The sequence below is a fragment of the Rhinolophus sinicus genome, chromosome 17 (assembly GCF_057876585.1).
Source record: "Rhinolophus sinicus isolate RSI-liver-muscle chromosome 17, RSI-T2T, whole genome shotgun sequence".
NCBI lineage: Eukaryota > Metazoa > Chordata > Mammalia > Chiroptera > Rhinolophidae > Rhinolophus > Rhinolophus sinicus.
In genome coordinates this window covers 118,355,251-118,381,745 of record NC_142517.1, presented here as the reverse complement: position 1 = coordinate 118,381,745, position 26,495 = coordinate 118,355,251, and the positions used below count along the sequence as shown (strand labels likewise).

Below are 26,495 nucleotides of genomic sequence, written 5' to 3'. Positions count from 1 at the left end.
GAGATATTGAGAAGATCAAGCAAGTCCCACTCCATAAGGGACAGAGAGGTAACAGATAAGTAGTCGTGTCACTTATTGAATCCACTCAACATGAGAGTAATCATCACAATGCACAGTTGCTGACACCAGATGTGCTTTCAAAAGGTACTTGTGGGGTGATGAAATGAGATTCTGGAGAGACAATCTTATCCCTATTCTACAAGTCATCTAAAAACAAAACAAAACTTCTGCTTTATCTGGAACTGTCCACGACAGTCAATAATAATTTCCACTTCAATATGCAAATGCTTTAGTAACAACACATGCCAAACACTTTTATAAATTACAGCAAACAGTTTTGTCAGAGAAGTAAAACAAGATGTCAGACAGTAGTGATCAGAGCATAAACTGTACCATGGCTTTAGGAAAACAAGTTGACGATATGAATCAAGATCCATAAAACTATTCATCAGCTATGACTCAATAATGCCATTTCTAAAGCTAGTTCAAGAAAACAATAGAATATGTGAGGTTAAAAAAATAGGAACAAAGATGCTCACCGGAACATTGGTTATAATAATATATATTTGGAAAAATACAGGATCCCTCTCCTCTAGAAAGGAAAATATTGAAGTTGTTAAATAAAAACAAAAGTGTCATTAAATAGACCATTTATGATGCACTTATTAAAGTGGTATTTATAGATATTGACAGAGCATGTGAAAGGCTTTGGTCACAATGGGAAGCGAACTCAGATTTCCCCATGGGAAAAGCGATTCATAGAAATCCCATTTGGACTTCACGAATGAACAAATGAAGCTATTCATTTTTCCTTTCTTGAGCCAGGCAAACATCTGCATTGTTCCAAAACACAGCATATACCAAGGGTGACAAAAAAATGTGTATATATTTTCAGAAAGGAAAAAAAACTATATTAAAATTGTAATACTCAATATATACCGATAACAAAAGATGAATACAAGTCACGTGTATACATTTCTTTGGTGCCCCCAGTATATTCCTTCCATCAGGTCTTGGCTCTTTCCAGTCTCTCTGTTTTCAGTAGGCTCCCTGTTCTTTATATCTATTCAAATTTTAGCTGTTTTTTCAAGTTCCAATCCATCCTAGTTACTTCTATGGTAATTTTATGATTATCCTAGAACACAAAAACTTTCTCATCTCTCAGTTTTTTAGAATGCCATTTTCAATTATGGCATCACAATACCATAGTGTGTCTCAAGCAATATGAAAAATGTCATGAGTGCCCCATCACTAAGTTCATGTAGAGAGATTTGCAAATGCCTCACTTGATTGAAAAAGGAAATAAGATATAAAGCCTAAGCATCTGACATCTGTAGCCAGATTCACTCCATTCAAGGCCCAGTTCTACCATTTACTTGCTAAGTGACCTTGAGGAAGTTATGTATCCTTTCTGGACTTCAATGTGCTTACCTGTAAAACGGCGATGATGATAATACCCATCTTAGCTTATCATTATGTTGTATACCAATCTTCTTTAAGCTCCATAATCAAAACTTCTTTTTAATCTCAATCTGGATTCCTAATAAGGTAGATATTATATACCATGACCAAGATATACCCTGAGTACTTAGAAGTTTGACTTCAAATATATAACTTCTAAACTTGTACACTGTATAAAATCAATAACCATGGTAACTGTCTCTGGTGATCTGAAAGCCCTGAACATTGTTTGGGTTGCCAGGGCTTGATATGAACTGCAAACATGGATTTACCTTCAGTTACTGTTCTGGAGAACAGGGTAAAACTTAGAAGGGAAAATTCCTAACCAAAACAAGTGACAGACATGATATAATGGCAGATGTGGGATAAGTGATCGTCTCATATTTTCTCCTCATATGGTGAAGCCACCACAGATTGGATAGGACTTGCCGACATACTCATCACTTCCTTCTTAAAGAAGTGGTTTTGGACAAGGTTCATGTCAAGAGTAACCTAATTTGCATACCCAAGTTCTTTCTGTGTCAACAGATAAGAAGGAAAGAAAATTCAAGTGGAATGATGATATATGTACTTTTGACAGCAACCAGCTATGTCTAAAGACTCAGAATTCCCATTTTGTCATTTTTCCTCAGAGAGTCCATCTACCCTTCCCCTCACCCAGAACTCTGTCTTATTCACAGAAGCTGGAAAGAAGTTAATTCTATCTGTTCTAAATCAGCTTTATTGGTTCATATTTACTAGAAAGAATCAATAATGAATAAGCAAAGCTAACCCTGAAGAGCTTCAAAGGGCAAAAGACTCAGAGAACACTCAAGAAATTATCACTTTTTAAAAAATCTTAAGACCTTGCATTTACTGTTCTGATTGTAAGTGATTGCTTTGAGAAAACATGCCTCAACACACCCAAAATATTGCCATTTTCAAAAGAGTAGAATCTTGAACTTGCTTGTTTTGTTTTGGTTGAGGGTACCCTGTGTGCCATCTTCTTCATTTTGGTAGCTTGCTCTCAGATCTGATGCCCCGTGTGTAAGACACATGCTTGTTGAAGGCATGAAGCACAGCTTGATCCATTCAGTTTACAAAGAGACTGAAAGCAATGGTCCTTACACACCGGGGGGAGGGTAGTTAAAAGAAGGACAAATTATTGAACTGTACAGGCTCCAAGGTATGCTTGTCAAACCTCAGAGTCACACAAGTGCCTCTGCTTTGTCCTGGCTGGGTTTCCAGAAGGGAACAAGGGGTTTATCATTGTTGCAGCTCACAGTGTAACTGCTAAGCAATTTCACAGAAAGCAGAACGAGAAGGTGATAAAAGAAAAAAATAAAATAAAAGAATGATAGTTTTCCTTTTTCAATTACACTTGACATTCAATGTTATTTTATATTAGTTTCAGGTGTACAGTATAGTGGTTAGACATTTATATAATTTACGAGGTGTTCCTCCCAATAAGTCTAGCACCCTCATAGCACCACACATACAGAGGGTGCCACAAAAATGTATACATATTTTAAGGAAGGAAAACTGCATTAAAATTGTAACACTCAATATATATCAATAACAAAAGATGAACACAAGTCACGTTTGACATCTGCAATTACAAGAGGTGCTCAGAATGGTTACCATCAGTGTCCAGACACTTCTGATTATGGTGAATTACTGCTTGAGTAACGTTGACCAAAGTATCCACTTGTATATATTTTTTGGCACCCCCAGGAGTTATTACTGTATTATTGACTATATTCCCTATGAACTTTATATTCCCATGACTATTTCATAACTATCAATTTGTATTTCCTAATCCCTTCACTCAGTCCAACACCACTCCCAGCTGGCAACCATCACTTTGTTCGCTATCTATGAGTCTGTTTCTGTTTTGTTTGTTTGTTATGTTGTTCTTTAAATTGCACATATAAGTGAGATCATATGGTATTTGTCTTTCTCTATCTGACTTACTTCACTAGTATTAGACCTTTTAGGTCCATCCATTTCCAATTTACTAAAGTTTCTATGTAGTTATGTATGATCTGCTGTGAAACCCAAAAATAAATAATTAATTTCAATTATTAAAAAATAGTATTTTTATTAGTTTCAGGAGTACAAAGCAATGTAATAGTTAGACATTTAAACCCCTCATAAAGTGATAACCCACTCCCAAGCTACTCCTCTGACATCTTGTATAGCTGTTACAATACCATCGACTATCTTCCCTATGTTGTACTCCATATCCTGTGACTACCTATATATTTAGTTATAGTCAACATTCAATATTATTCTACTTCAGCCCTTCAGATGTATAGTGCATTGGTCAGGCATCTACACAGTCTAGGATGTGATCCCCCTGATAAGTCCAGTGCCCATCTGGCACCTTACATGATCTTTACAACATTGTTGATTATATTCCCCATACTGTATTAACTATCAATTTATATTTCTCAATGCCTTCACCTTTTTGACCCTGACCCCAACCCCATTCCCATCTATCACACTGATAGATCTAGTACCTATCTGGCATCATATCTAGTTATTACAATATTGTTGACTATATTCCTTATGCTATAACCTACATCCCCATGACTACTGTATAACAACTAATTTGTTATTCTTAACCCCTTCCCTTTCACCCATCCTCAAACTCCCTCCCATCTTAAAGAAGTCCCTCTAACAGTCCTTGTAATACTGGTTTGGTGGTGATGAACTCCTTCAGCTTTTTCTTGTCTAGGAAGCTCCTTATCTGTCCTTCAATTCTAAATGACAGCCTTGCTTAGTTGTATGTCATTGCTTTTCAACACTTGGAATGTTTCCTGCCACTCCCTTCTTGTCTGCAAAGTTTCTGTGAGAAATCAGCTGACAGTCTTATGGGGGCTCCCTTGTAGGTAACTAAGAGCTTTTCTCTTGATGCTTTTAAGATTCTGTCTTTGTATTTAACCTTTGGCATTTTAATTATGATGTGTCTTGGAGTTGGCCTCTTTAGATTTATCTTATTTGGGACTCTCTGTGCTTCCTGGGCTTGTATGTCCATTTCCTTCATCAGATTAGGGAAGTTTTCTATCATTATTTCTTCAAATAGGTTTTCAATTCCTTGCTGTTTCTCTTCTTCTTCTGGTACACCTATAATGTGAATGTCAGTAGGCTTGATATTGTCCCAGAGGCCCATTAAACTCTCCTCAAGTTTTTGGATTCTTTGCTTCTTTTAGCTGTTCTGGTAGGGTGTTTTTTGCTACGTTATCTTCTACATCGCTGGTTGGATCCTCTGCTTCATCTAATCTATTGTTGATTTCCTATATTTTTCATTTCCATTATTGTATCCTTTATTTCTGACTGGTTCTTTTTTATGTTTCCATTTCCATTTTTATGAGATCATTGAGCATTCTTATAACCAGTGTTTGGAACTCTGTGTCTGATATATTGCTTATCTCCATCTTGCTTAGTTTTTTTTTCTGGAGCTTTGTTCTGTTCTTTCATTTGAGACATTTTTCTCTGTCTTCCCATTTTGGCTGCCTCCCTGTGTTTGTTTCAACATACTAGGTAGGCCTGCTATGTCTTCCAGTCTTAGTGGAGTGGCCTTATGTAGTGGGTGTGTTGTGGGGTTCTGTGGCCCAGTCTTTCTGGTTACCCGAACCATGCTCTTCAGGTGTGTCCCTTGTGTGGGTTGTGTGTGCCCTCCTCTTGTAGTTGAGCCTTGGTTGTTGCACATCAATGTGAGGGACTGACCCTTGGGCTCACTGGTTGTGAGGACTGGCCTTGACTACAGCGGAAGAGTTGTTGTGCAGGGGCTGATTCTATGGAGCAGGATCTGCCTCAGCAGGATTCTGGTGCTTGCTCAATCTACCCCTGGGGTGTGGTGTACTTGGAGGCGGCTGAGTGATGCTCCAACTCATTTTGAAGCTGGCCACTGGGAGCACCAGCCCTAGGAACACCATGGAGGGGATCCACTGTAGGTCTGCTTTAGCCATAGCCCGTTCCCCCCCCTAGGGCTACCTAGTGGGAGCCAGAAAGAAATCCGGAGATATCTGTTGGCTGTGCTGTGCTGTGCTTGGAAGAGCCTTGAGAGGCTAAACCACAAACCAAGGCCAGCTGCCACTAGTGTCAGCTTAGGGCTGCTCAGTCAGAGGCACAGGACATGCTCAAGCCAGATGCTGCTTGTCTGGGTTCCATGAACCTTTGAGAAACCCTAGGAAAGTGCAGCTTGAGCCAAGGCAAGTAGGCTACATGAAAAATCCACTGAAAGCAACCTGGGTGTGCACAAAAGTTGGGTGGGGCCAGGTCTCCACCAGCGTGGAGTTGGGTTCCACCAGAGTGGGGGAACAAACAGCAGAGACTCAGAAATGGCAGCTACCTGTGTTCGCATGCTGGGAAGGGGAAGGGAACAAGAAAGAAACAATGGCCTCTTCCAGCTCCCCATCCAGGGGAAAGTCATCTCTCCAGTCTCCATCCCAAGTCAGACAACTCAATTCCCCCCATATGCACCTGCCACCTTTCCAGCTGCTGCCCTAGTGCTGGCGCTCAGAATGATTCCATTGGTAGGTAAGACTGAGAACAGTCCCTTTAATAGGAGCGCCTGTGAGTGAAGCCACACTGTCTCACTCAGTCAAAATCTCCACTGTTTTTCACAATCAAAAATTATGGGGACTTCTCTTCCCCTCACTGGAAACCTGGGCTGGGGTGGGGCTGGTATCTCTCTCTCCTTTAGGGGATAGGGGGACACCCACAGCTGAAATAGCCACCACAATCTTTAATGGTCACACACGGGTTTGGGAACAGCCCGTTCCGTGTCTCTGACATTCCTACCAGTCTGGAGGTGGCTTCTTCTGCAAGTCCTTAGTTGAAAGACTTCAGTTCAGCTTGATTTTAGGTGATTCTCAATAATGGTTGTTTTGTAGATTAGTTGTAATTTTGCGTTTACCTACTGTACCTTCTTGGTTTTCTCAAGAATGGTATTTTTAAGGCTTGGTATGTAGAGTTTTTAGCTCATCAACTTTGACAGAGTTCCTTTAAAAATCAGCATGTTACTTCCATCAATTTTATTTTTCCAAAGTTGAAAATCTTCTATTTTTATCTTGATTAATGGCAAAAATTAAAGTAGCAGAGTGTGCATAAGGATTCAAAACATTGTTAAATGACTTTAGGAAAAAAGTGCATAGAATAAGTTGTAATGTCATAGAAATGATGGCATATGATTTGGCTAAAAATTAGGTCGCTTTGACTTAAATCTTCCTCAGGGTTCTCTTATCTCACTATTGAATTGAGGTCATTCTTATTTCCTCTGAGCTTCTTCCAATAGCATTAACATTACAATCTGGATCATCCTATACATGTCCTATATGATTTTTTTTTACAAGTATATGTTAGTTTTGGCTATGTATGGGTAATATTTCTTGAACAAGACTCAACATTTATGGATTTCTGTTTATTGGAAAACTTTCATAAAAACGTAATTTTACCATTAAACGAGCCCAGAAAATTTCATTAGTTTTCCTTCATTGGATCTGTGAAGCAATGGAGCTCTGGAGTAATGAAATTATGTTCATGTTCAAGTACAAGAGCCAGGTAAAATTTAAATCCAATCTCTCTCAGTCCAGTGTTATTTCCACTGTTCCAAGTTTGTAATAGAACATTTTAAATAAGATATTTTATTATACAGCCAGTCAGTGTTTTCTGTTTCCCTGGGCAACTTACAGCAAAATCAACATCATCACATGGTGGCCATTGGGATATTTGAAGAAATATTTACTAATACCAATGTGAGTGGACTACCTTATGGGCATCCTTGGTGAATATACATTCCAAGGGAAAGAAGAGGTCACGGAATGACTGAGAGGTCTTCAGGGATGCACTGACATTGCTCATCCTATATCAGAGTCTGATTCCAGTCAAACTGGCATCTATTATTTCCTTTTTGCATCCCAGGGTGCCATCCCATCAATAGCAGAAACTCAAGAAAAACTGGTGATATCTGCCTCTGAGGGACTGTCTCACCTTGGTCCTCAGTACTACTCCAGCCTTGGCATGGTTCTTACATCTTTCTATGAGGTCCTTCTTCCATTCTTCTATCTTTTACATCAATTACAAATTTCACATTTTCCCTGAAATATCCTACAGCTGATGCCTGCACCTTCAGATTATGTGTTTCTCAATTGCACTGATACTTCATTTCATACAGTTTGGCATACAATTCTCTAAATGACAAACCTTCTCTATGTTGTCATGTGTTTTTGTTTGCTGGCTCTATCATGACTATAAAACTAGAAATCAGCGCTCATGTTATTCATTTATGTTTTACTCCTCACCCCTTATTCTTTGTGTGTTCCAGCTGTGTGACTCTGCTTCCTCTCGTATAGTTCTCGCTGTCAGCACTCTCCAGCCACATGAAACTACTTGCAGATTCAGTGTTCTTTTTTTCCCTTTTCTCCCTATCATAATCCTAGATCAGCTCAAGCCTTCTGTTTGAAGCTTCCCAAACTGACATGTGGTCATCAGTACTTGTCACCAATATATCGGTTCTGCTGTCTCAGACCCCGTGAGAAGATGACACTTTCTCCCCTGTTGAATTTAGGCATGCCTATATGACTTTACTTGTCCTATGGGATGCAAGTGGAGTAATGTTTGCCACTTCCAAGTAGAAGCTTCTAAAAAGTAATACATGTTTTCCTGTGCTTCCTCCTCCCTGCCATGGCAACCTTCCAGATGATAGAGCCTCCGTCAGCATCCCAGAATGAGGACAGTGTAGAAGAAGGACCCCTGCCAGTTTTGATGGGCATGCAACATAGGCATACAGACCCACTTGTCACTTAGGCCACTGAGATGTTAGGGTGTTTATCACAGCACTGTGACTAACCCATCAAGATGGCACAGTTGATTTAAAAACTCCTCTGTGCATCTGTAGGACCTTGTCTTGTCTCTACCTCAACATATCCCATTTCCTGTTGTCTTCCTGGTAGACCATAAACTCCATGAGAACATGGCTTATATCCATGCATCCCCAATCCCCACTACAGTGTTTGGCTCATAGTATTATCTCAAGAAACACATGTTGCACGAATGACTAAAAAGTGCCTGCCCCATGCTGACTACATCCTGAAGGTAACACTGGTATTCCGGGGTTTTTGCCCATTCCACCATGGGTAAACCATGAATCTACTCACAGTGATGGCAGGTGGTGCCAGTGTACCCTGTGTAACTGCAGTTGCAATGGAAGGTAGTCCACGACTGCGAGCAACTTCCTCCATGTTCACAGTAGTTTGGCAAACACCTAATGGGAGACAAAGCAAAACAACCAAAATGAATCAAATCAGGACAAATGAAGGGACAAAGATGCCTTATGTCCATCTGCATGAATTGATAGTGGAAATTGCTCTGCTATCCTCCTCTCCCTCAGACAGAACTTGTTTTACCACAAGGAGTGGGTCCACCCAGCACTCCTGGGCAACGAAAAGCTCAGAGCTGATTTAGGAATTAAGTGAAGCATTTCAACATTGGGGCAAAATCTCATTGACTTCAAGTTAATATGAAGTGGTCAGAATCTGTAAGGTTTTTTCATTTTCCATAGGGAAAAAAATGTACAAAGATTGTAATTTTACATTTTGGAAAGGATTTGCATTTTCAAAGGAAAGGCGAAAGGTGCAGATAATTGAGGTCACTGTCCTCACACTTCTTTTTTGGGAGATGGCCAGGAATCTGTTTTAAACTTCTATTTTTAAAAGGCTACATGAAATTTGAAAAGATGGTAACTCTTCATTTAAATGCAAAATAATTCTATCATTTTTAAAAGTGCCAAAGCCACCCTTAAAATAAGGTCTTTACTACTTATACTAAAAACAGTATAACTATTCTGAAAAATATTTTCACCACACACGTTAAAAACTCTTTGAAATATTCCTATAGTTTGATCCAGCATTCAACTTAGGTGGCTCTCTTAAAGATACATTTTAAAATATGGGAAGTATACAAGCTATTTTTCATTATTCTTAGTGATGTCATAATGAATCAAGATTAGTGTCCAAGGTTACAAATTTCTTAGGAAAGTTGTAGTACATAAAATTAATGCGGTATCATGAAGCTACTACATATGATATTAGTAAATAGGATTATAATGAACTGGGATTGGATTAAGTGGAAATTCAAGATGTAAAGAATGACTATCACAACGTAAAACAAACACTTTCTATTGCAAAAATAATAGGAAGAAAATAAATGTGAAGTGCCCCTTGGTCTAACGAGAGTGAAGTCATGTTCATTTTTACTGGACGAAGATCGTGGACTTTAGGGTCATGTACACCTGGGTTCAAATCCCAGCTCAACCGTTTTCTACATGGTGCTTTGGGTAATTATCGTCACCTCTTACATGCATGATTTAAAATCTTGACACTGTAGGCCTTGTTGCTACTAAGAGATAAGCTGAAAAGTGCTCAATATTTGTAATGAATACAATTAAAAGTAAAAGCAATGATAAATACTGAAATTCTTGAAAACAATATTTACAGAAAAAAACACACATATGAATTTCAAAGAGGAAAGTGTTTAAGCAATGAAGTTACAGAAGTGGTATAATGCAATAAAAGCATTCATCATGGAGCTGCTGAGAATGTGAGGCAAGCAAAAATAAGACAATTTACCTTAAATGTCCCCTATAGGTAGGAAACCCTCCAGCAATGATTGTCTCAAAGCCCAGAAACTAATATTGCTGCATAAGTTCAGACACAATATTAGAAATTTTCTGCCCAGCACAGCAAACATTCAATGTGCTGACCGGGCTTTTGTTTGGGAAGAACTTATTGGTAACTCCTTGGTATCCAGCTATAGCTTAAAACACAGGGAAAACAGTAGGATTCAGTAATTTTGCTATGGAACGTGTCCACAAAAACCAACCAATAAAAAAGCAAAACAGCAGTCCCCTCCCGACTCCAGACCCTACCCTTCCTTTTTACTCCCAGAGACTCATGTTGGTGGAACGGAAAAGAAACAGGCTTGTCACTCAATGAACCACAGTTGCTGCCCCCTCTAATCTTGAAGCATCAGTGTCCTCAAAACCCGAGTAAGGACCTCTGCCTCTGGGTGTACCCTGGAGGAGAGACTTCCAGCTAGCCTGTCACTGCTCACCGGCCTCACACCTTCTTTTTTCTTTTGCAGCTGACATCTCCCTGCCTCTGAATATTGCTTCCCTTGCAGTTTACTTTTCACCATATTTCCCCTCTGAAAGCAAGTTCTTACATGACCTCTCTATACCCTGTCCCACCCCACCTTACGTCTCTCCCCTAACCCAACCCCAAACATACCCCCCCACACACACACACACACACTTACTCCATGATTGGCAAATATTGCTCCTCTCTCTCCCCCCAAAGAAAGGTTAATTGCTTTAAAGAAGGAAAGCTGAGCAAAACCTGGTCAGTAGGTACTTATCCTATAGTTCCTTTGGTTTTGGCAACAAGAAAATTCAGATCAGCCTATTTCAGGTGGCTGGAGCTATAAAATAGAAAATGCAAAAGTTCAAAGAGGCAGTATTTTCAGCCATGAGAAGAAAACTTGTCTGCAGAGAGAGAGGGAGAGAGAGAGAGAGAGAGAGAGAGAGAGAGAGAGAGAGAGAGAGAGAGCGCAAATAATGCTGAGATGCAGCGTGAAGCAGAGAGATGGAGATGGTCCTGACAATATTTGTGTGGTCGGTCCTTGCTGTTCCCAAGACTTGGTTGCACCTGTGAACTTCCTGAGGGCTGGCAGTTTTAATCTATATTAGATTCTGGGAGATACTTCAAGATCTTTCCAGGAGAACCCTCATTGCATTTAGGCTCGCTGGAGTTAGAATTCTGCTACTTTCAATTAGAATTTTGATATTTTGTAAATCAACATTCTATAAATACAAAAAAGAAATAAAAACACGTTTTCCTTAGAATCTATACATTAAAATATTTTAAAACTCATGATTTACAAATTCATTTGGGCATGTAGGGGGAGGGGTCTTGGGGAAATGCAATAACTATCTGGTCACTTTGAACACATATTTAATAAGCCTCACACGGACCTTTGCATTGCAATGTTAATAAACTCAATTTCCCAGTGAAAATGTAGGCTACAAATTCATTTGTTTATGGCCACTCAAAAAAACCAATGATGTATTCTGGTAGGGAAAATTAATACTTGGGTAAGGGAAAATGTAATATTCCTAGAATGAGAATAAAATGAATGAATACTTATAGGGCTGCCTTAGAGCTTGTTTCATTTTGGTTCAACACACACTGTGATTAGAAAATCTCATCTGTAAAATAGACACTCAAAGTAAAAGATGCATAACCACAATTTGCTTATTTTAAAAGGGCAGGTTTATGAGTATAATTTCCATATTCTTTAAGCAGTTCATTTTCACTGGTGTTTTGTTTCTTTTTCTCTCTATTTGGCATAAACTGAGCACTTAAGACATGAACCTAGAAAGCGGAGTGTAGAGCTACCAAAATGAAAGGTGAGCATTACATGTGAGGACAGTCACAACCTTAGGTGCAGGGAGCTTAATTCAAATTGCTAGGAAACAATCACTCTGAGCACCTATTTTGTAAATCCTAAAGACAGTTCATATCTAACCGGATGTGAATGGATGCATCATATTTTGGTGTGCAGTGCCTAACAAAGAAAGCTTTCAATTATGAACACAACTATATTCCTCACATTCTCCAGGAGCACAAACAAGCTACTAAGGTATGTGTGTTCGGGGAGACTTAGCAGGCTGGACAGACACTTTGGAAGCCGTGCACCTCTTTGTCAAAGCAGAATGTGCATGGTCTGAAGGTACATGAAAGAAGAAAAGACAGAGAAAAATTAGGACTGCCAGGAAAAAAACAAAAGCAATCTAATGGACAAAAGTTATACACATGTTTGATGTAAGAATTTATGATTTCTCCCCAAATCAAAATTCTTCTGAAAGACAAGGACCGTTGCTAATTGGAGCTGTGGACAATCCAGGTAAGATACGAAGTGGGAGGAACAGTCCTCCACAATGATCCCCGGACCTCATCAATGCTCACGGTCCAGCCTGCAGAGATCTGTGGTTCTGGATTCATGCTTGTGTTCTGTGGTGTGCTGGGTTATTCACAAGGAGATATGAAGGAACACACTGTTTCTCTTTGTAGGATGATGCACAGCAGAGGAGACAGCAAAGAATCTGCTTCAAAGAAGGACAATGATTGTGCAAGATGTTGGGAGACAGCCATTCAGAAAACTAAAGGCAGAACTTTCTAAGAATTCAAACCAGAGTGCAGTTCCCAGCACCCTGGCAATCAGTGTCTCTCCACTAACATTAGGAAGAACAGAAAGACTCTTGCAGTTGCCCTCGAGAAAGAGTCAGAGTGGTAATTTCCCTAAGTTAGCTTTAACTGAGGCCAAGCACAAGTTTACAGCTGGAGTGGGTGAGGCCTGGGAAAAGCATTAGGAAAGCACTGGGATTCAAGAGAGTTAGGGGAAATGCAGCCTGTCAGTTTGTTTATAATTTTAAAAGTTTCATAGAAGAGCTAGGAATTTTTGGCTTTTGTTTAGCAAAAATCAGATTACTGAGCAATAGTCAAAGCAAATCTCATGACTTTATATGCCAAGTTTATATTTTAAGTTCCGTCTTCTCACCTGAATTTCAGACTCACAAATCCAGCTGCTTGCTTCACAACTCCACTTGGGTGTCTAACTGATATTTCAAACTTTGCAGGTCCAAACCTGATTTCTCTGACTTCCTACCTTGCACCCCCACCTTCTCTACCCATACCCTTAATTATCAGATGATAGCAACTCTGTTCTTACCGCTGTCTAGACCCCAAAACTTGAAGGCCCTTCCCTCCCCTCATAGCCTACTCGTGAGGTAAGAGCACATCCCTCTGTCTCTGACTTCAGAATCTTGTTTGTTCACGGAATACCAATGTGCTCACAGCTAGGCACGCAGTGAATGGTTGTTGAATGAGTGAATGAATGAATATTTCTGGGGAGCAGCAGCCAGCTGAAGCTGCCCTCTTTCAGCTAAGCCTCTTCAGTTAACGACAGTCTATCTGGCTTCACTCATTTACCAGTACCGGCCAGTCACTGAGCATCAGATTAAGGGCTGAGTGGGGAAGAGCAAAGAGCTTCACTTGGTTATTTTTTAATTGGTGAAGAAACAGTGAGACAATTAAAAAGAGCCCTCTGTGCAGCCATAGAAACCCAGGTGAGGAGGTGAAGTAAAATGAAGACAGTGAATAGGATCCTTTTGAGTGTCTTTAAGGATGCAAGTGTTAGGTTGGTTCAAACGGAATTGCAGTTTTTCCAATTAGTTTTAATGTTTTAAACCGCAGTTACTTTTGCACCAATGTAATAAATGATGCAATGCCTTTTGAGATTGGTGGTGGCTGTCAGGGCTCTATTGGACAACTTTTTCTCCTAAGTACTTACAGAGAGATAATTGTCTCCAAATTGGTCAGAGAAGAATGATTTTGAATGATGCAACTCAGAGCTCCTTTGAAGAAATACCTTGCATCCCTGATAAGTCTGTATACAATTTTTGAAAGATTTTAATGAGACAAAATATCTGTTTGGGAAATTCCAATTACCAATCTAGGTTACACTGATTCCTGTTATCTCTAATGGATATTCAGATCCATGATGACCTTTCACCAGCCTTGTGGATGTCCTGAAGATATTTAGCTAAATATTCTTTTTGTGACTAGTTTCTAATAAAATGTCACTACCAGGAGGCAATCTAGGTTTGGCTATCTTGAAGGCTTTTCCCTTGCCAACAAGCTTGACATGAATCATTGACATATGCTCACATTCGCATCTGAGATGTTACTTTAAAGGTATCATTTTCATTATGTTATAGATCTGGAATGTAAGACGAGGGTGAGGTGACAGAGCCGGGAATGTGAGCCATGCTACCTGTCACTGAAGGTTGTGTTCTCAAGCCTTGTGCAGCCTTCCTTGTGGGGTGTCACTTCTACAAAGAATGGGAGGGGGAAGGCTTCACATTGTTTCCCACTGATTCCAAAAATTTCTTAGAAAACTTGGAGCTGTCAGTTCAGAGTTCTTAAAGATATATTTGGTTGGAAAAGAGGTCTTAACGAAAATGACAAATGGGTTAATTTGGAATAAATAAACCCACAACGGAAAGTAACGTATATATTTATTACATAAGTAACATAATAGTATATAGTTCGTTCTATAATTCTCTCAGTGATGAATGATGGGGAAAGGAAGTTTTGATTCTATTGTCAATCTCTTCATTACTAATTTCTGAAATCCTTAAAATAAGTAGCTAAAAAGATAGCCCCTGTCCCTATTCTGCTTGTTTTTATTTTACGTTTTCAGATGACAGAGCATTTTTCTGCATTTCCTAAGCCTTAGTTAATGTAATTGCTTCTAGACCCTTCCTGGTTTTGGTAGAAAGGCCATATAAGTTATTATTGCAAGGCAGACAAAGTCATTTAACCTATCCCAAGATTAATGGAATCTTATTTAAAATAAGCTTACGGATTGTATAATCCTACAAATGTGAAAAAAGCAGAGGCCCATCAAGGTCTATCAATCAAAATGGAAAATGCCTTCAGGGTCCATCTTTGGTCTTTGAATGCATGGATGTCATAGAGCCCCTGGCTGAGCACCTATACATCAGGGCCAGGGTGCACGAGCATCACCAACAAGGACCATGCCTCTGTTTTCATCACTGAGCATAGTAAGTGTCTTCCTTAGGCATGACATTCTTAATCCCAGAAATTTCTAAATTCAGTGTCAAAAGTTTAAGATAATCAAACTCTTAACATTAATATATTTGGGTGAAGAATAGTATTTTATTGTGTGTGTGTATATATATATATATATATATATATATATATATATATATATATCACATCTTCTTTATCCAATCATCTATTGAAGGACACTTTGGTTGTTTCCATGTCTTGGCCACTGTAAATAAAGCTGCAATGAACGTCGGAGCACATATATCTCTTTGGATAAATGTTTTCAGATTTTTTGGGTAGATGCCCAGAAGAGGGATTGGATAAAGAAGGTGTGGTATATATACACAATGGAATACTATTCTACCATAAGAAAAGATGAAACAGTGCCATTTGCGACAACATGGTTGGATCTTGAAATTATAATGCTAAGCGAAATAAGTCAGACAGAAAAAGTCAAGAACCATATGGTTTCACTGATATGTGGGATATAAAACTGAAAACAACAAAGGAACAAGACAAAGAAATAAAGAAACAAAAACTCATAGACACAGACAATAGTTTAGTCGTTACCAGAGGGTAAGGAGGGAGGCTGGGGGTAGATGAGGGTAAACAGGGTCAAATATATGGTAATGGAAGGAGAACTGACTCTGAATGGTGAACACACAATGTGATATATAGATGGTATATTACAGAATTGTACACCTCAAATGAAACCTATGTAACTTTACTAACCATCGTCACCCAATAAAATTCAAACATATATATATATATATATATATATATATATATATATATATATATGTATATACATATATATATATAATTTGGGTGAAGAAGAAATATGGTAGTGAAAGGGAAAAATGGTCCCAAAGCTGATCTCAGCCAGAAACATCTGTATAATTTGTACCTTTCTGGGAAGAAATCAGCATTCTTAACTTTGGGGAAAAAAATGCTTAAGGATCTTTATAATGGATTTTAATAAAATTAAGACCAATGTCAGTTGATTCTTAACCTTAAGAGGAACTTTACTTAGGACATTAAAGAGTCTTGCATTAAGTTAAGGAGTCCAATAATCATTAATTTATTTTGTTTAATTTATTCAGTCTAACAAGGAAATCTATTTCTTCTTACTCAACAATAAAGAAGAATAAAATATTGCCATTTATGACAACATGGATGGACCTAGAGGGTATTGTGCTAAGTTACATAAATCAGACAAAGACAAATACTGTATGATTTCACTTATATGTGCAATTTGAAACAAACAAGCAAAATAGAAACAGAAACAGACTCATAGATACAGAGAACCAACTGATGGTTGCCAGGAGGGAGGTGGGTTGGGGAGATGGCTGAAAAAGATAAAGAGGAAAGAGAGGTACAAACTTCTAGTTATAAAATAAATAAGTCATAGGGATGTAATATACAGCACACGGAATATAGTCAATAATATCATAATACCTTTATACAGTGACAGACGGTTACTATACTTATTGTGGTGATTACATCATAAGGTATAGGAATATTAAATCATTATGTTGTATATCTGAAACTGACGTAATATTGTATGTCAACTATACTTAAAAACAAAAAACAAAAAAGGCACTTGCCAAGAATGGATCTTTGAATTGGCCTGAGATAGGTCTTTCTCCTTGTAGCAAGATTATAATAAAATTTCGAAAAAAATATATATTTCAATAGTGCTTTAGTATTTGTAATTTTTATGGAGATTTGGCCTATTTGAGTAGGAGCCTTCTGAATTCCCATTTTAAAAGTATAAAATAACTGATTTAGACCTTTAAAAATCTTCCATAGCAGATTGTCTAAGATAAATTCAGTTCTCCAAAGTTAAGAGCTCATTTTCTGAGTGGTTAAATTTTATAAACATTTGTGACAATTGTTTTTAAAGCAGTAAATTGAACTCTTTGGAAAGTAAATAAAACATAGTATAAACATAATTTAAATTATTTGAAGGTATTTAAATAACTAAATCCATAAATGGGAGTAAGCGTTATTCAAAGTCCTTTACTTGCTAGACTTACAAATAGAATACAATTTTATAAATTGAACTAAAATAAAACAAGAGACAAAATGTTAAAAAAAATAAATAAAAGGCCTCAGAATCTGTAATTTAAAAAATTCAGTATCATTCTTTGAAACTACAAATAAACCTTTTCACCTGCATGCAAAAGTCATCCTTTGTGGGCACCATGGCGTTTTCATCAGCACCTGTTTGGCTCACGGTTCAGCTCTCACATCCCACCATCACCACCAGCTTTCTGGGGTGCATGGCGCTCTTCCAGCGGCCTCTGTGCAAAGGCCCCTGAGCTTCAGCCTGGGAGCAACTTCATTTGTTGAGCCTAAAGCACTGAATTCTCTCACTAGATCCTCTGCTTCTGTGTGTCTCCTTGTCCACCTTAGTGTTCTTTTAGGTGAACATAACAGATTTTAGGTTTAACCTGTTAAGTAAATTCTCCTCCAAAATGTCCTAAACGCCCCTAAACAGTATTTAGGTGAATCTGTTCCCCACCCCCCAAAATCTAGCCACCCTTGGATTTTACTTTATTTTTCTTAATTTGTAAGTATTAGGGGAAGCATGTTACTTATTTTTATCTGCATCACTTTTTAAAAATTATTGGATAGTTGTTCTTTTTTTAAAATGTTTTCTGAAGATTTCTTCGTGCTTTACACATTGCTGTTTAATGCTACATGTGAGGGCCCAGCCATTGACGTAGTGGTGTTTCCAAAACTTAAATTATCTACCTGCTTTGACCTAGAAATTCTACTTCTTGGAGTAATGACCTGGAAATACTTTCTTATATATAAAAACAAGTATAAAATTTCTATCATTATTAACAGTTTAAAAAAATGGAAATGTTGTCCACCAGTTTGGGTATAGTTAATAAATGATGGTACATTCACACTCTAGAATGCTATGAGGCAAAGAAAATAAAGGTGTGCATCAGTATGTAAGGATATTGGAAAGTTCTCCATGTATAATATACTATTAAGGCCAAGAGCACAATGCAGAGTAAAATGTGTCATTTCACTGTTATTGTCCCTATTGTTACGTAGAGAGAATAAGGTTTGGGAGGAAATAGACCAAATTGGTAATCTGTTAATAGTGGTTAACTATGGGAATAAAAGTAGCATCTCACTCTTTACATATTCTTGAGCTGGTCTTGATTTTTACAATGAAACTGGAAGGAAGTTTGTCCCTGAGCTTATATTCGTATTTTATTTTGTTATTAAATGCCAACAAAGAGAAACTTAGTCCACTTAGGAAATGGTCTCTGAGAGACAGTCATGCCGTCCAAAGACACATTCTCAGCCCTGGGATGAGACCAGCTGGACTAGAGAAGTGGTCCAGAAGAAGGGGTCTGTTTGATGCATCAAGATACTGAGGCTCAGTCAGTTCCCAGTCCCCAGAGAGAGCAGAGCAGGCGTCCGGCCCAGGTCTAACTGACCACCCTCTACCTCCCTCATTAAACTCTGGAACTAAAACTCAGTGTGGTGCACCTCTGCTCTTGGAACTAAGCCCATCGGGTAATACATTCCTAATGATCAACATTTATTATGGCCCTCCATCGATCCATGAAAAATTTTAAAGTCACTTGTAAAAAATAAAAGGAAATGTCTTTTTTCTAAGAAAAAAGCACACAAAGGTTAACTGTATGTGCCTGCGTGTCTATGTTTCTATTACAATTATTTAGATGTATGCACTATTTAGACACATGCACATACCCCCAAAAATCACAACTTGAATGCATCTAGAGGAAGTCATTTGTTAAGCTAAATCAGCCTCATATAAACATCTATAGAAACATTTTTCCTCACTATTAAATTTCCCTATTCTCCATTTCCCATAACAGATTGAAATGAATAGGACATCTAATGATAGGCCTTTGAAATTCCCAAATGTTCAGATAAACGGTTATCTATGAATGAGTCTGAATGTATTTATGTTCCAAATTTCAATTATACTTCCCCTATTAAAATTACTTCCTTTGCTAAGAATCTTCATCCCTTCTTTTTACAGTGGAAGGTTAGTTTCAATTCCTACATGCTTTCCTTTGAGACAAAAGAACAAAATATTTTAACAGTCCTCAAAACGCAAGCTGACTAACGTAGGCCTTTTAATGAAGCTCATACATTAAAAATCAGCTAGGTCATGTTCCTTTGTCTGTTTGCTTTAATTAGCAGCCTACTGCATTGATCTTGTTTTGGTCAGATAGCTTTACTGAAAGCTTTTGGAACCTGTTTCTATGCCTCTCCATTCTAACAATTATTGTAATCTCATTTTACCCCCACAGTTGGATTTTCATTATAATTGAAGTTTGTTGTAATTATAGCACATGCAGACACTAAGGAATTAAGTGAATAAAAAGAAAAGTGTTAAAAGTCAGTTCCCAAATTTCCCAGGGTTGAGCTCACAGCAGGGAGTCCATTGTCTATTGTTGCTGAGAAAGTCCCCAGATAACGGACAAAACAGTGATGGTCAAATACATTTGCAGTGCACCTCAGTGATCCCAGTAAGATTATTGGGGTTCCAGACAGAGCCACCACGCACAGTGTGCACCCTTCCCTGCCCTAGGTTTGGTGGCCAATGAACAGGAAAATGGAAAGGTGCTCCCTCCTCTCTTCTGCAAATCTCAAGCTCATGACCAAGAGATGCTCAGAGCTCTTCAAAGGCCATTTCTTCAAAGCAGAGACTTTTCCAAATCAAGAAGAATTTCTCAGTGTTATGTTATTTATTCCAATACTGTTACTATGAGAAGCAACCTGAGGTCATGAATCTAATAGCAAATCACTGCTGCCTAGTTGCTTAAAAATCAAAGCTACGTATCACCTTTTCCCAGATAATATGCTTTTAAAAAATTCAGAAGAGGGGAGACTAAGTAAGATAGAATCATGTTTCTCTGATCAACCCATTTGCCTCAGTGGCCTAGAGCTTCCTGGGAACAGGTATGTATACCATGGATTTCACGGGAGGGAAATCGGGTCTGGTTTTTCTACTTCCTATCAGTTAGGTAAAAGGTGTTATGTGTCTTGCAATAGAATGGTTGTGTTCAGCATTCTACAGCTGGTGTCTTAATTGTCATGCTGAGGCTAATTAGGAAATGCAGACCATGCAGCACTCCAGGTTATCAGAATGGTCTTATTCTTAAATTATAGGATACCATTCAGATCCCATTATCAATGAAAACATCTCTATTGTCTGGTTTAGTTCTTCTCAAATAGTGGCTGATATGTAGACTCTGATGGGGTAGGTCTGTGATGGAGCTTGAGCAACTGGATGCCAATGGGGCTGTTGCTCCCTGCAGTGAACGTCCTGCGGAGATGGTTCAGGGGGCTGCAGAGTGTGGGATGGTTCAAGGGCTGCAGAGTGTGGGATGGTTCAGGGGGCTGCAGAGTGTGGGATGGTTCAGGGGGCTGCAGAGTGTGGGATGGTTCAGGGGGCTGCAGAGTGTGGGATGGTTCAGGGGGCTGCAGTGTGTGGGATGGTTCAGGGGCTGCAGAGTGTGGGGCGTTTATTCCCTTTTCTTTTCTCTCTTTCTCTGTTTCTCTTTCTTTCTTTCTCTTTCTTTCTTTCTTCTTTCTTTCTTTCTTTCTTTCTTTCTTTCTTTCTTTCTTTCGGTCTCTTTGTTTCTGGTTGTTTTTTACATTTTAAATTAAAATGTTACAGTTTTGCAGTGTATTATACACTAGATTTTAACAATAGCAATATGCTAGTTTTGTGCTCCAGGTTGACCCTGGAGACGTTGATGTAAATCTTCTCCTGCCTTTCCTGCCCGTTCATGGGAATAAGAAAGCACTGGTGTTATGGATGTGGACGGGTGTCACACTGCATCAGCCAGGTGTCATCAGGTCTGCTTAGGCCCCTGCAGGCAGAGCAGCAGAGGGGAGGACACTGCTACGCTTGAACCCGCTTAAATCCACTTAAACCCGGCCAATCCCAGGAACACCTGCTCGCCATATGCTCTTCCTACTGCACAGTAACAACACAAAAACAGGTGAATGGGTGAACATGACATCAAAATAATACCGTGTTACCGAAGGTGATAGCTGACTATGCATTTATCTAGCTTTCTTATTTATAAGGAATGCACACAATTCTCAAAATTGAAGTTAAAAAAAAAAAGTACACTTACTTTTTAATGTGATTGGATAAATCTTTCCAAAAATGCCTGCTATTGAAAGACAAAGTATTCAGAACTTACTACTTGACGGCTACTTATCTGTGTGAATCAGGGTTTTCTAAATATTTAACAACCAAAAAGAATAGCCACATAAAATTGATGCTTAGGCTGAAGAACAACGGCAATCTGTGACCCCTGGGTCAATGCACTTCATCACCAAGTTTAGAAATATTTCATTTGATTTTCACATATTGCTTTTATCTATTATGGATAGTCCTACAATTTTATTTGGCAGAATAAACACATTTCACTGCAAAGAAAAAAATCATATAATACAAGCCAAGAAGTACATAAGGTATGATTGGGTTCATCAATCTGTCTCCAGGTTTTATTATCAAGGTTCCACCCAGGTTTTATTTTCCAGTGGAGATTAGCACTGTCTAGTCTGCACTGGCTGCTGTACTCACTGCCATGGCTTCTAGAACTCACACAGAGTGTGAACAGACATGACACCAGCAGGGTCTGGATTTCCCAGGATGCCAGTCCATTTGGGAATATTGGTAAGGTTCTTTTATTTTCATATTAAATGTCATTCAATAAAATTAAACTTGAGTTGGTGTTTGAGAACCTGATAATCAGGGATTGCACCTGACAGTCTCGTTTCTGAGCACAGAGACTGCCATGGAGTGAAGGCTGGCCTGGTACTGTCCCCTTGTGTCCCATCTGAGGGATAGTGTGGGCTCCTTCACAGAGGTGACAGGGTGCAAATAATCCAGTCTTCAGATTAGAGAGACCCAATGTCAAATCCCAGTTTTGTCACTTTCTACCTTACATGACATTTGAAATTAATCACACCTTTCCAAGCTTTAAATTTCTCTTAAGTAAAGTCAAGAGAATCTCCTAATTATTTTAGGAATTAAATAAGGTCTTGTAGAATGTGAATGACTTGAAATTTTATTATTATTTTCATCTGTTCTCACAGGTGGTTTGTGACGCAGACACAGACTGTTTCTTTTCTTTTTTTTTTTTTTTTGTAAAAGATAGGTTTTTCCCATTTCATGGAGAAGAGATTTGGCCTGCAATTTCTAAGCTCAGTTTGCTACTCAGCCTGTATATGCAGATCTGGCATTTCCATTCCCTGTTTCTAACCTCAGGAGCTGCTAAGAAAGATCATACTTTATTTTTTATCATTGAAGTCCCATCAGTGTCCTGTCCACTTGAACAGCACACCGGGCTTCCTGGAGGGAACTGAGCTCTGCTACTCTTCGTCTGGGGCATGCGTGACAGGTGAGGTGACAGAGACCTGAAGTAAACTCCGTGGCCATGCACTGCCTCGTGCCGAAATCACTGATGGCCAAGCCTGTTGCTAGCGATTCCAGCTTCAGGCAGGCAGCAGCGTCAGTGGCCTTGACTACATCTGTTCCCGGAATAGGCTCTGAATCCGATTTGAGCTACAATGCTATGACCTTTTGTCACGTGGGGTGTCATGCAGGGTCTCTGCTCCCGCTCCCCACACAACAACGCAGGACATGCTGAGGCTAAAAAGGAACACCCACGGAGCCATAGATAGGGGAGTCATACCACTATAGTCTCGCTAGTGGCTGGGTTGGAGACACAGGGAGCAAATATCTGGCAGTACCCCAACAAACGGTCTTCCTATACCTCATTCTTGCTGGCGGCCGGGGGAGACACACACAGGAAGTAGGATCCACACAATCCGCAATCTGCCGTCTACTTTTCTGCCTGCCAACCAACCAACCAACGCAGCCATGGCAGTTATATTAGTGGTTAATTGGCCAACTGGTTACAGCCAATGGCCATCTACTACCCAAGCCAACACCCCTCCACCTAAGGCCAAGAGCCCAGAAACTGCTCTCTGGGACTCGGTCCCCACACCTATGCACACAGACTTCATGGAGAACACAAACAATAAAGAATCTACTAAATCCTTTCTTACATAACTATATTTTCTTTCAACTTGTTTAGACTTTTCATTATTGTAGACTTTTCATTATTATGTTAAAAGTATGAAAAAAGTGGTCTGATATGTGTATATATGTATATATATATATATATATATATATATATATATATATATATATAATATATGAGAACTTTAGTTGGAAATGTTCACAATGTAAGCCATCTTAGGTCAGGAGGAGACATAAGCTCACAGAATGCAAGTAAGAGCTAACAGTTCTCAACAGCAGGGGGCGCTGGATGCACCTGGGCCAGGGACAAAGGGGAGCCTGGGTACTGTTGCGCACTGGCCTTTGCTGTCTTTGTGGGTTGACTTCACTCACTCTACCTGTGCCCCATCTTCCTCCCAATGCAAGGAATGTGGCTACCAATTGCTAAGTCCTGCAACCTTAGGCTTCCTCTATTAGAAAAGAAGCTTCCTCTCCAATCTCGTTTGGGACTTCCCAGAACAGGCGAGTTTGGCCGTGGCTCGATAGGTCAGTCCACCCTGGCCACAGGCCGGGAGTCCCATAAGAATGCAAACGTCCCACAGAAACGTGAGGTGGGAAGGGGAGGAGGAAATGACACATCTAGAGGTCCCGGACGGATAAAATTATAGATGCCTTCTAACCGCCTTTCCATGGCCCCCACTGTAACACACTAATCTGCACATTGCCTGGACTCATTGTCCTTCACCTTGGTATACAAACCTCCTTGTAAGTTTAGGGTCAGCTTAAGTTGTATCCCAGAAATGAATATTTGGTGCAAGCCTACACTAGCCTGTCTCTTCTCAAAATTAATAATCCACACCACAAAGTCCAATCTTTGTTTATCAGTTGCATTTTTATTCAGTTGAAACTGAATGGCATGTTGACATCAGTTCTTAGAGGACTGAGGATACCTCTCATTTACAATTTTCCCTGTATGGCTAAGAAAAAAGTTGCCACCCATCTTGCTTTCATTCCTTCCTATTTCTGTGGCAGATACCACGAGTCATTCACTGCAGAAACTACCTGGGAATGCCTGAGAACATTGTCTGAAGCCAGCCTATTTGTCATCTCTAGGGATTTATAAAACAAATCATACATTGTGCTCCCTTTTTCTTCCCGAATTTCCCCCAAATTAGTTATATATGTTAAATGATGCTAACCTCTCTACCATCTATTAAATGTTGCACTTAACATGCTAGACTTCATGCTGGGCCATTCACAATAATTATTTCAGCTAATCACTAAGTAAAACAACTCTGTGAGACAGCATCACTATCTCTAGGAAAGTAAGAATCCCAAATTAAGCAGTTTATTTAAGATCACAGAAGTTTAAAAGGCAGCTCTCATTCCAGGTGTGTATAAATCAAAAGCAGAAATCCTAGGCATTAGCATTATAAGCAAAACAAGGGGTGGGGGGAGAGAGAGAGAGAGAAAAATTATCTCACTGGAAATATTTGTTTTGTTGAGAAAAGGGGGAAAGGGAAAGCTAAGGACCTTCCAGTTGTCTTCCATACTAGCTTTTGTCTGACCACCTCCTGGAGTTCAATCTGATTTCTTATACTCCAGGGCAGCTTTTTCAAAACTGTGTTATGTGGATGAGTAGTCTGTGGAAAGAAAAGTTTCACAATCAAATATATTTGTGAAATTGTGAACTTCAAATTAATTCCCCTCTTGCCCAGTTTATAAGGGCATAGGCACACATGCATGGCCATGTGCGCACACACACACACACACACACACACACACACACACACATTGAGAAATCCTACAGTAAAGAAAACCATTTAATGTTGCTTTCTCCAGCACTCCTCAAATTTATTTGAACAAAGAAATCATTTTCCACAGAACACCGTTAACATGAGGCAGAACTTGGAGCCGAGCCTCCCACTGTGCAGAGAACATTTGGATGAGGCTGTGTCATGATGAGCTCAATAAGGAAGTGTCTTTGTTTAAGCTGCTGACACAACATTTCTGCAAGACTGAGCCACAGACATCCTGGCTGTTTGATAAAATGAAGATTTCAAGTCTTCATCTCAATGGACTTAATCAGAATTTCTGGGCTTGTGAGGTCCAGAAATTGGCATTTTAAAAGAGCTTTCCAAGTGACTTTTATGCATTCTAAAATTAGAAACTACTATCCAGTAGGATTCAGGATCAAATCTTAAGATTACTTTTAACCCATCGATAGCATTGAAAATTGTGCTAAGTTAACATCTGCAGTCTGGTGTGTGCCTTCATTTGAGGCCATTTGTGACTTTACAAAGACTCTGGTGAAGTCAACTAGCTGCTCCCCAGACCCTTGGGTGGTCTTTAGCTTGGAAAGCATTCCATTCAAGGGTTGGGCTCTCAAATTGGAAAACAAGGAAATCCAATTTTGACAGGTTCTCAAGACTATTGGTCACTAAGAGTGTGACTCATGCAGGAAAACTCACAAGAGACTGGTGTGTACTAGAATTCCAATTCATAAATTTGCATTGAAAGACATGATTTACAAAGGGCCCAATATTTCCCCCAGATTGACAAATATGTCTTCTTCATTAGGTAAGCTTCATTGGGTTTCAAAATATTAGAAGGCTTCAGTTAAACTTGAAATAAGAAAAGGATAGTTCTGGATTTCTAGATTCAATTCACTACTTTCTGAGAAACTGACTGCTCCAACCCATAGGAGTGAGTGAGCTCGCACAGATTTTGCTTGCCCACCAGGGTACTCTCTCGCTCTAAGTTCTTTGGATTTGGGCAGGCAGTTTTTTAGAGACCTATCAATAACTCTAGTATGTATTATGATATTTGGGATTTAAAAAAAAAAATGAAGATCATCTTCTTTTTAAAACTTACACACCAATGTGTTATTGATGGTCTATAATTAGATTATAAGTACATATTTGTTCAAAATATGTCCTTATTTAGAAAAAGGTAAATTAGAACTGGCTAATAGATACAGCAACAGAATGCTTGGAAGTAATAAGGTTATCTTCCCAAGTGATATACAGTTTCTGACATTTTGAACTAAATCCAGGTGTGTACAAATCAAAAGCAGAAATCCGGGCATTCGAATCATAAGGAAAACAAAAGAGGCACATGAATAACCTTCATGGGAAATGTTTGTTTTGTTGAGAAAAGGGGACAGGGAAGGCTAAGGACCCTCTCGTTCTCTTCTACACTAGCATGGCTTTGGAATCCACTTTGACAGTTAAACCACTGGTCTGCCAGGACCTTGGGAGAAATTAAGGCAGAGATAAGCTCTTCTCTTCTGATGTGAATGTCTTTGGGGA

The 26,495-nt window shown here is 39.1% G+C and overlaps 1 protein-coding gene across 2 annotated transcripts in view; it reads right to left on the bottom strand.

The window, feature by feature from the left end:
• Positions 1 to 26,495, bottom strand: part of CNTNAP5 (contactin associated protein family member 5) — an 809,041-nt gene that overhangs the window by 305,393 nt on the left and 477,153 nt on the right. For both annotated transcript variants that reach the window (XM_019749552.3, XM_019749551.3), the window contains exon 11: positions 8,604 to 8,710. In XM_019749552.3, coding sequence (XP_019605111.3) covers positions 8,604 to 8,710 — 107 coding nt within the window. The remainder of the gene's footprint in view (positions 1 to 8,603; positions 8,711 to 26,495) is intronic.